Source organism: Canis lupus, chromosome X, assembly GCF_011100685.1.
Source record: "Canis lupus familiaris isolate Mischka breed German Shepherd chromosome X, alternate assembly UU_Cfam_GSD_1.0, whole genome shotgun sequence".
Classification (NCBI taxonomy): Eukaryota; Metazoa; Chordata; class Mammalia; order Carnivora; family Canidae; genus Canis; species Canis lupus.
Window position 1 is genome coordinate 21825713 of NC_049260.1, and position 11745 is coordinate 21837457.

The 11745-nt window shown below is 40.1% G+C and overlaps 1 protein-coding gene across 1 annotated transcript; it reads left to right on the top strand.

Annotated features, from left to right (window-relative positions):
• Nucleotides 1–2229: 2229 nt before the first annotated feature.
• On the top strand, nucleotides 2230–3272 carry LOC491788 (small ubiquitin-related modifier 1-like). The gene is given in 1 exon segment (NM_001252262.1): nucleotides 2230–3272. A coding segment is annotated over 1 exon segment (306 nt). The 5' UTR covers nucleotides 2230–2328; the 3' UTR covers nucleotides 2635–3272.
• The last annotated feature ends 8473 nt before the right edge of the window (nucleotides 3273–11745 follow it).

An 11745-nucleotide genomic window follows, 5' to 3' on the forward strand; every position in this document is an offset into this window, starting at 1 on the left:
CGTACTACCATCACAAGATATTAATACACAAAGGATAAAGGAAAAAAGGCAAAATCTTTCAGGAAGAAAACTAAAACTAAGCCAAGAGCAACAGCACATAGAATGGGTTAACTACAAAAGGCTGGAGATTATCATTGCACAGAAATTCCCAGTATTAACATCTGGAAACTAGAAGACAACTTGTGCATGATTTCAGAATTCTGAAAAAAATGATTTTCAAGCTAGAATGTTATAATGACATCAAAATGGCAAAAAAATGTCAAAGTAAAATAAAGACATTTTAACACTTAAAGATACAATTCAATATAAGGGAAGGGAGAAGAAATGTGTGGGAAATATCAGAAAGGGAGACAGAATGTAAAGACTGCTAACTCTGGGAAACGAACTAGGGGTGGTAGAAGGGGAGGAGGGCGGGGGGTGGGAGTGAATGGGTGACGGGCACTGGGTGTTATTCTGTATGTTAGTAAATTGAACACCAATAAAAAATAAATTAAAAAAAAAAAAAGATACAATTCACCTCAGAACAATTTCCCATCCATAGAAACTCTCAAGAACCTAATGTGGGATGTAATCCACTAAAGGAAGGTAACACACCAAGAGAGAAGACATGAATTCTTGGAGCCAGAAAGCAAGTCCCCTAACATGAGAGCAAAGAGAAGTTCTAGAATAAAGATTAAGGGGAATGACAGGATGACTGTTGTACAGTAGGCAAGTCATGAGTAAACTGAACAGAGGTCACCAATGAAGATGAATCCATAAAGAAAATGGAAATGTATTTAACTATATGAACGATATTGCTAAAATACATCTTACAGAGCTTATAGAGCATGTGGAAAGAATTACTAGTAGGTACATTCAAAAAGCAAATAAAAAATGAAAGCACTTTTCCTTAGGAAAATCAAGTTTTATAAGCAAGGATCTGTTATCATTATATATAATTTGTCTTACTAATGGAAAATTTATGTAATGTCAAAATGGTATGAATATTGAGTTACCCCCAAATTGTGATATAATGAGATAGGAAAAAGGAAGGGAGGGAAAATTGGAAGGCGGTGAGGTGAGACAATATGAAACATCAAATTCTCGGTGGCAGGGGCGCCTGGGGGAGCATCTGCCTTTGGCTCAGGTCATGATCCCGGGGTCCTGGAATTGAGCCCCATGTTGGCTCAGTAGGGAGCCTGCATCCCCGTTTCTTCCCTCTACTTGTGCTCTTTCTCATAAATCAGCAAAATCTTAAAAAAAAAAAAAAAAAAACCTGCAGAATGGCCATAACAGGAAAACAATGGCAATGTACAAGTCATAAAATGGATAAATCACAACATACGTATTATTTAGAAATATGGAAGTAAGTAAATGAAGAGAATGATATGAATTGTAAAGGACTGCCTCTAGAGGGAGAAGGTGTGAGGACAGGGAAAAGGTGGCACAAGCAGCTACACTTTTGGTTTTTGTAAGCCTTTCGGATTCTTTGCTTTTATTAAACTAAATAAATATAACACATTTATGAAAACATAATCATAAAAAAACCCCAACAAGATGGAGGAGATATAGATCCCATGTCCAATCGCATATCCCCTATGGCCCGAATGAGTCACCTGGCATCTCTGGTAGATGATTCCTACACCCGGTTGGACAGCTCCCTCCCTCAAGGGCTAGGGTGGCCCATCTTCTCTAAGGGTTTTCTAGGCAGCAGGGGATGATGCTACCCACAAACAAACAAACAAACAAACAAAAACCAAAAAAAAAACAAAAACAAAACAAAAAAAAAAACCATGGCTAACTGTGGCATCCCTGATACCCCTGGTCCCAAATCTCAAACTATGGGTACAGCTGTAGGTGGTAAAACGTCCCTGCTTCTTATGCATCTAGCCCAGTGATTCCGGGGCACGTGTACTGTGGTATCTCGGCCGGAGTGCGGCACACTGGGCCCCAGGCGAAGGGCCTCCCAAATAAACTACATGCAAGGAAAAGCAGTCCTTTCCCCGCTATCTAGTTTTGGGGGGAAGCACAGGGCACAGGTGGCGAAGAGACATTCATCAACACTGCCAATTTCTGCGCTTCCCTTTTATCGCCTTCCCGTGACTGTTTAAATCTCAGCTCGCTGCTGAGTTGTAGCCATTGGTAGCCAAGGTAGGACGCGGCCCACGCCCCCCGACGGGTCATAAAGGAAAATGACGACACGTAATGAAGAATTCTGAAGCGGGGCTCAAAGGCCGGCAGAGCGGGCCAGGCCGGGCGTCGTGCTGGTCGTGCAGAGAGGAGTCCGCAAGGTGCCGCACCGAGGGTCGTGCCTGCCGAGGGGGACCCTGGGCGAAGCCCACCGCCGCGATGGAGGTCCAGGAGGCAAGCTCTTCCAACAAGGACTTGGGGGGCAAGAAGGAAGGAAAATACATCAAACTCACAGTCGTTGGACAAGACAACAGTGAGGTTCACTTCAAACTGAAAATGACGACCCATCTGAAGAAACTCAAAGAGTTGTACTGTCAAAGGGTGGGTGTTACCATCAATACGCTCAGGTTTCTCTTTGATGGGCAGAGAATCGCTGATAATCACACCCCAAAAGAACTGAACATGGAGGAAGATGATGTGATCCGAGTCTACCAGGAACAAGTAGAGGATCACGCAAGGATTTAGAAATTCTTCTGGCTTTTTCCCCTTCCCCTCAACACTCTTCTATTTCTAAATATAGTTCTTTAATAATGTGGTGTTCACGATGGAATTAAAAATGGACACCACATCCCTTTAAAGGTATCTGATAATTTGAATTCTAGTGCCCAATATTCATGATTATTCGTTTTCATTGTGCTGGTTTTTGGTCATCAAACCTTAGCTCCTGTTATATCGGCCTCGCCTTTTTAACAATCACCTATGTGCACAGAGAGGCCACTCTTTCCAGGGCTGTGCATTTTCAGGCCGGTGATAAAGACGATCCACCGATGCCAATGATCAAAATGACTTTCCAACTGGCCCTGAAGTTCTGGCATGTGACTACTTCACTCCTGGACTATGATTCTCAGTGGGAGATGGAAGTTTTTCAGAGAACTGAATGGTGAAAAATGACTTTTCCTTAACTTGAAGCTACTTTTAGCATTTGAGTGTCTGGACCAAAGGAAGACAACTATCAGGCTGAAGTTGAGATAACCGTGATCGTGAGAATAATGACTAACTCCAAAGATGGCTTTGCTAAGGAGAGAACATCTTAAAAATCTTACCAGAATCCCCAGAAAGTCCTAATTTTCATTAGCAGTTAATAAAGATACTCATGCAGAACTATATTCAATAGAACACTTGTCTTTTTTATTTTTTCTTATTCTTTTTGGCCTGGGGTATTTTTTTTTTTTTAAGATTTTATTTCAGAGGGAGTAGTCACAGGTGTAAGTAGGGAGTTGGGGCAGAGGGAGAGGTCAGACGGAGAGAGGGAGGGGGGCAGAGGGAGGGAGGCAAGGGGGGCTCAGGGAGGGGTCAGAGGGAAGGGGCAGAGGGAGGGGCAGATGGAGGGCCAGACGGAGGACCAGACCGAGAAGGTAGAGGGAGGGGTCAGAGAGAAGACCAGAGGGAGAAGGTAGAGGGAGGGGTCAGAGAGAAGGGAGAGGGAGGGGCGGAGAGATAGAGGGAGGGGTCAGAGAGAAAAGGGTGGGGGAGGGGCAGAGGGAAAGACAGAGGGAGGGGTCAGAGGGCAGTCAGGGGAAAGGGTTGGGGGGAGGGGCAGAGGGAGAGGGAGAAGCAGACTTTCCACTGAGCAGGTAGCGTGACTCAAGGCTGGATCCCAGGACCCTAAGATCATGACCTGAGCCAAAGGCAGATGCTTAAATGACAAAGCCCCCAAAATAAAATATTTTTAAAGCAAAAAACAAAAGCAGCAAAGTTGACCATAACATATATGGGGAATAGTTTGTTGTGTAATCTACCTGAACTTCACATCTCTTAACAGTCCAGGGATGTGTAATGTTATATAGGGACCACAACAATCTTAAACATACACAAAAGATTATCATCTATTGACTCTATTAGATGACACATTTGTTGTGGTTTTAAAGTATGTCCACAAGTTATTTCAACTTCTCTTATTAAGTGGTGGGGTCTGTCTTTTCTCCTTGAATCTAAACTGACTCCTGGGATGGGCATATAGCTATTTGGAGGGAATAATGCCATGTGAATTCTGAGGTTCTGTTACCTGGTACTCTTGGAATGCTTGATCTTGGCATGCCTTCCTCTAAGATCCTTTACCTCAAAAACAAGCCACCATGGTATTAAAATAAAAAAAAATACCAGGGAAGGCTGCATATAGGTATTAAAGCCAACATTCCCAGCTGAATTTCCAGACCTTGATAATACCAGACTCTGTGTCAAACATGTATATGAAAGAAATTCCAGATTTGCAGAGCTCTCAGCCATGAAGTCATCTCTAAGCTTTGAGTCTTGCCAGCTGAGGGCCCAGACATCATGGATCACAGTCAAACCATCTGTGCTATGCTGTACCTAAGAATCTAATCCACAGAATCTGTGCATATAATAAAATGGTTGTTTCACTCTAAAAAGTCTTAGAATGATTTGTTACACAGCAATAGTAACTGGGACACATTAACTTATTTTCATTAATTGCTAAAAATACATATTGAGGTATAGGTCACTTAGCTAAGCAAAATCTTAAACATAAAGTTCTATTATCATTCCTTTTCCTGACCACATTGCTGAAGAATTCTGGATTAACCCAACATTCATTGCATTTTAGGGTCAAGAAAAGCATATCATCTCCTTTAAATGGAAGAGGAAAACCCAGAATTAGGAAAGGGCACAGCGTACATTGTTATTAAAAATAGCTGAGAAAGAGTACATAATTAGTAATAAGAAAACCTGCACCATATATAACAGAGGAAATAAATGCAAATCTTCCATTTGTGCACAGTACTGGGTATTTACTGGAGCAACTTGCTGTTACGAAAGAGTCTTGTTTTTAATCACCATGGCATCCAACGTAATGTTCCAAAGGGATTAATTTGGTAGGAAATTAAATGCTTCGCCTAGATACAAGATCTTTTAAAATTATATATGTGCCAAATTGTGCTAAAATAATTGGGTAGCTGAGGACATCTGCTGCAATAAATTCAAATAGTGAAGATTCAATTTAAATTAATACAAGACACCAGATCAAAAAGAGCCTTTATATTTCTCCTGCTTTGCATGGAGAAAAGCCTGAAAATAGTTCAGTTTAACTATTAAAAAAAAATTACTTGAAAAAAAATCCTGCAGTAGTCTAATCAGAAAGTAATATCATGGAATGCTATTTATAAAGTAGGGCCACTATTCATATTAAAAGCACATCTAAGAGCTTTGTGGTCATTTCCTAGATTGGGTCATACCATTAGAGAGCGGGCAAGGACTACATTTTAGGATCTGATGCTACTTTACTCAGTTATGTGGAAATAAACTGTTTGGATTGCTTCTTGTCTGCATGTTTTAAAGCTCAAGAAATACAGCACGTAGACACCAATACCTCACTGTTAATACCAGGATAAATGCACCTATGCAAGCCAGCCATTAGTGCCTACTGCTGCATAAAGGATAGTCATTTGTGCAGAATGTTCTTGATTAAATTTAGCAAGGACTTTAGTTGAAGCCATTGTATATCATGATTTATAAGAACCAGGGGTTTTGCCAGGACACCTTCACCCCGATGTTTCTAGCAGCAATGTCCACAATAGCCAAACTGTGGAAGGAGCCTCGGTGTCCATCAAAAGATGAATAGATAAAGAAGATGTGGTCTATGTATACAATGGAATATTACTCAGCCATTAGAAACGACAAATACCCACCATTTGCTTCGACGTGGATGGAACTGGAGGGTATTATGCTGAGTGAAATAAGTCAATCCCCTATCTATCTGATTTTACTCTGTCTTCTGCAATGGAAAACTTAACCCACCAGAGGAGAAATGGTGATGGCTATCAGTTTAGAGGATATATCTAAAAATTTCTTTTAAAATTGTATAATGTATAACCCTAAAAATTATGAAGAATAGCACACAATGTCATGTAGTTATTGAGGATCTATCTCAGGACACCAAAAGAATAAATGGGTCAAATGAGGATCATGTTCATTGCTATTTAGTGTCCACTTTAATTATTTTCATTTGAGGTGGAAAAATCAGCTTGAAAACCTTGATTCCCCTTCTATCAGAGAACTTGCTCATTTATGTATTTAAAAATAAATAAGCAGAACACCACCAAAACAAACACAAAGCATTATGGTGAAAAAAATGTAAATAAAGCAGACAAGAAAAAACAGACTGTAATATTTGCCAACTGAAGTAATTTGTGATCAAAGACCATTTGCAAACGACAGGAACCATATTTCAAATCTTGATCAACTGTCATGCAATTCTTGGGCACAGTTACGGGTCATGAATCATGTATGGAAATCATGCATGTAAGTAATTCTCAATTATTAATCCTGTACATATCCAAGTGTGTTGTTATCACCCACTTTTTATAAGAAAAATTTTATCATCTGACTTGATGCAACCATAATCAACCTATTAACTTTTTAACCCTCAAATCAGGATATGAAAAAACGTATGAACCAATCCCTTCAAAATTAAGTCAGCAGAATTTCTTTTTTTTTTTTTTAATTTTATTTATTTATGATAGTCACATAGAGAGAGAGAGAGGCAGAGACATAGGCAGAGGGAGAAGCAGGCTCCATGCACCGGGAGCCTGACGTGGGATTCGATCCCGGGTCTCCAGGATCGCGCCCTGGGCCAAAGGCAGGCGCCAAACCGCTGCGCCACCCAGGGATCCCAGAATTTCTAAATTTATCACTTATTTCTGTCCTTCTAAATCTGGCAGTAAATCTTCCTGGGGACATATTAACAATTGATTATTAAAGTAAGACTAATTTTCATATATGCTTATGGCTCAAGACAGCATATATGGAAGTATTTTTTTCATACATACTTTATTTTAGGTCTATGAAGGCATTCGGAAAAAAAAAAAAAAAAAGATGTGCTTTCATTCTATGTTAGTCTTTTCTGTATTAGTCCTACACAAAAACAATCCAAGTCTGAAAGGGGCAGAAAAAGGAATCCTGCTGAAATCTAGACTATAATCCAACAGGACAAACAGTCTACACTCATCCCATTATTGGGATAAATGGCGGCACTAGAACAGCATTTTTTCACCTTCCTGACACCTTAGTTGTCCTCTTTTGTGGCTGAGTTGATAATTTCTTGCCAGGTCAAATGGGAAAAAGCACAACACTGATGTTGCGGCAATTCTGTTATTTCCTTTTTTCCCTGTTGCTGTAAATTATTACAAGCATTGTACAGCATGAAATCCTAAAGTCATGTCAGTTTGAATACCAGGATCAATTGCCTGTGGTTACTCAGAGATAAATGCTAGGGCAAGAGCAAATTCAGAGAGAACTCTTTTAATCTTGAGGACAGGAGTTGAATATGTAGAAAGGTCAGCATTTATGAGCAGAGTTTCATTCCAGTTAGCCTGGGTTCGGAGGTAGAAATCTACAAAGTGAACAAGGGATAAGGTTTCCGCTCATTCCTGCCCTTTCTCACCTTGCCCTCTTCTAAGTGAAGGGTATTTAGAGAAATCCCTACAAGGCCGAAGGGCAGGCCCATGGAGAAGAAGGAAGGCTTCAACCCACGTGGAGCTCCCTCATCCTATGTGTGCTTTCTCTTCTTTGGGAATATTATTTTCTGTATCCGAACAAGGACAGTACAGACTTGTGCTGAATGAGTAAAAAATAATTGACTTCATTTTCTTTACCTTCCCTTTGAGGAAATTCAGACAGATCAGATGGAAGTTCCTGTAATTATTTTTAAAGCTGTTTCACATGGTTTTTCTAAGATAATGAAAAAAGTGAAGTCAATGAAAAAAAAAAAGGACCAACCAATTCAAAATATTCAATGAAAAACACTGGAAAGAAAAATAGATATAAATAATCACAGTGGATACACTCATATGTTATATATGAATAGTTAATAGAAAAACAAAAATGAGAGTTTTTTGGATCTGTGGCATTTTATGTGCTTTATCTTATGTTTTCTTCCTTTTCTAAGTTGTTTTTTTAACAATGAGCATATTCTTTATGCATTCAGAAAAATTGTATACACTTAAAAAGTAGGCAGAGGCTACATGAGCTCAAGTGAGATTCGTCTTCTAAATACTGTCTGTGGAACATGTACATTAAAGGGTGCCCTGTGGTTCACATTTTCAGGGTACAGGAGAACATATGTTCATGTTGTTTACTGAGAGGTGGAATTCAAGTTTATACAAAAAGAAAGAGGGCATTTCTGATGTTTTAATTCCCATCTTCCTTTTCGTCTTTGTAATATGCATAGGTACTCAGTCTCTTACCTGCCATGATTACTTTTAACAATATCCCCCAAGGCTTATCATGTCATTTTGTTTGACCTTCAGTTAACTAACTCCTGCTGATTTCTTTAGTGGTCTCCTAAGACAGGTTTCCCTTTCTTATATAGAGTCTAATGGAGACACTCTTGTAGGTTTTCTTTTTTACTATGTCTCAAAAATCCCATTAACAGAATCTCTATTGTAATACTCATCTAATTATAACATGTTCCTTGCTGAGCTCAGAGGGCAAGCATTCTAATAAAACTGTGGTCCCATACTGAGAAGTGGAAAGAAATAACTGTCATTCTCACTTCAGTAGTAAATTTTAATAAATTAGAGTCTGCAGAATTTAAAATCCACTTGGCAAAGGTAAAGTGAAAGGGTGAACCTACTACTGATCTGGGCATTAACTAGAGATATATAAAGATCCTCTTTTGATTTTAACCGGATTCTGGTTTATATGCCTTAACTAAACTGTCCAAATGTTATTTTGCAAAGAAATCCTGTGATCCAGGATTCTGTGGCTCTAATAATTCAAATTTCTTCCTCTCGGTCATTTTCCTTCTATTACTGTTTGGTCAAATTGTACTGTTTCTTCAATATTCTACACAAATAGTGCTGTACTTTCTGATTTCACATAGCCCCAAATGGACTTACTCTCCCTCTCTTCTGAACATACTAGAATCCTGTCTGTGCTTGCTTAAATGTGCAGGTCATTTCCCATCTTGCATACACTTGTTTCTGTGCATATCTGTGATAGAATTGAAAGAGATGTTCATCTGATGAAGCAGAGAGATTTTATTTCCCACACTCCTCAGTAGTTAAGCTTGGGGAAAGTGCCTGAGCTCTAGCTAGTAGAAATTAGGCCTGGTTCATAAAGTATCTTATATGATCCTACTTTTTCGGCTCATTGGACTACTGACTACAAAGAATCCAAAAAAGAATCTGAAGGGTCCCTTTAAGATAGTGGATTCCTGGCTCACCTTGTGGAAGACTCCCTGATGAAACCCTATTTAAACTATTAAGTAGGGGATCCCTGGGTGGCTCAGCGGTTTAGAGCATGCCTTCAGCCCAGGGCATGATCCTGGAGTCCCAGGATCAAGTCCCGCGTCGGGCTCCCTGCATGGAGCCCGCTTCTCCCTCTGCCTGTGTCTCTGCCTCTCACTCTCTGTGTGTCTCTTGTCAATAAATAAAGTCTTTTAAAAAAAAAAAAGATACTTAGAAAAATAAACTATTAACTAAATCGGAAAACTTGATTATATTATCATAGATTTTTGGATTATTTTTGTTACAGTGACTAGCACTGATGACTTTAATTAATGCAATACGTGTATCCTCTCTACAGGATTTCAACTATGGCTGATGAACTGAAGTTTCACAGAGACACATTTCTAACCTTGACCTGTCCCCTAAACACTGGATTTGTACTTCTTATGGTGTGCTCTTCATCTCCCAAATGGGTCCATCTTCCCATGGGTGTTCCAACAGACCCTAAAATATAGAATTTATGAAATGTAAGCCAAAGTCAACACCTCGATCAGTTTCCTAGGGCTTCTGTGACAAAGTACCACAAACTGGGTGACTTCAAGCAACAGAAACTATAAGACGATAGTATATTGCAACTATAGACTATTGTCTTATAGTTTTGGGGGCTAGAAGTCTTAATGAAATAAAGGTATCAGGGCCTAGTGTGAGAAGAGTGGACCAAAGAGAGCCCTAAGCAGCCCCACCACCACTGTCACTGCATCAGCTGCCAAAGTCGGCCCTGGTCACCATACCACAAACATGAGCAGTGAGGCCAGACAGCATCACCTTCCGTTGAACCCTCCCCCCCCCCCCCGCCCCCGCCACTGCTGTGGGAGCAGCGGCCCTGGTGGACTCACATCAGTAGTGCTTGTTGGTAGTATCAAAAAACTACTCATAAAGGTTTTGGGAACAGTACAATGTTTTGATGTAAGAAACACATGGTTTGATCAATAAGAATGATACCAAAGAAGATGTGTTTCTATACACTATTCTCTAAATGAGAATAACTCAAGGAAGTACCTTAACAGTATAGGACACAGAGCAAGAGCGGAGTCTGAGGGTGCTTGAGGCCAAAAGAGTGTCAAGGCAGCAAATGTTACAGGCCAAGGTGGAGCTACAGCAGGAGACAGTTACTATGCAGCACACCTTAACCATGAAGGACATTAAGTCACTGGGGTCCTCCAGGCAAATACAAGCAGCATTAGCAGAATATTGAGAGCAGGGAAAAGAATGAGGGGTCAGTGAGTATTCTCCAAGGCCAGGACAAATAGCACAAGCCCTACTATGGGCGATTATTCCCACCTTATTCCATGGGGAGACCTTAAGGGCAGTGACAAGAGTTTTCCAACCCTCCTGTGCAGGGAGAAGGGATGGATGGTGCCAACAACCAGGATGCAGGACAGCAAGACAGACCAGAGGGAAAGATTCTGTATGGGGGTTATAGACTATGATTCTACTAGGTCCTCCTCATCAAGACAGTCTAGAAAGGGCAATGAAGAAGGTAAGGAAAAAAAAAAAAGAAGGTAAGGAAAATCAGAGAAGCACAAGGTCAGCACTCAACGTCGGTACCACCACAAATTTAGTTTCCCATACAGATGCCCGAAAATGCCTGAACAACAAGGTGGCAGGTAGGCAAAACCAGGCAACCCACCTGCTGCTCTTGGAAGCAGAGAAGGTGGGAACTGAATAAATGCCAGCTTACCATTTCTGACATCATCTACTTTAGTCACTCAATGAGAAGAAAAGAATATGAAATTCCAGCAATAAGAAATGAACAAAAGGCTGGAGCTGAAGACATTATGTGCTTGCTTTTTGCCCACTGAGCATACAACTAGAACTATCTGCATTATCTATGAAGCATGTTTTTTTAAAATCATTTTTACATATAGAAATCCTTTTTGTGAACAACAAATGTACTTTTTTTGAAACCTAGTTTTTCTCAATACACCTTTAAAGGTTTTTAACTTGTTTTATATCTGAGATTTTAAGAACCTCTTTTTAAATTTTTTTAATTTTTTAAAAGATTTTATTTATTTATTCATCAGAGAGAGAGATTGAGAGAGAGAGAGAGAGAGAGAGAGAGGCAGAGACACAGACAGAGGGAGAAGCAGGCTCCATGCAGGGAGCCTGACGTGGGACTCGATACCGGGTCTCCAGGATCACACCCCAGGCCGAAGGCGGCACTAAACTGCTGAGCCACCCGGGCTGCCCTCTCTTTTTAAATTTGTAATTAAAATTTACAACTTCATTTTTTTTAAAAAAAGTCAACAAGTGGCAAGCATCTGCTAATAACGGTCTTAAAATAATGAATGAATGAATGAATGAATGAATGAATGAAAGAAAGAAAGAGAAA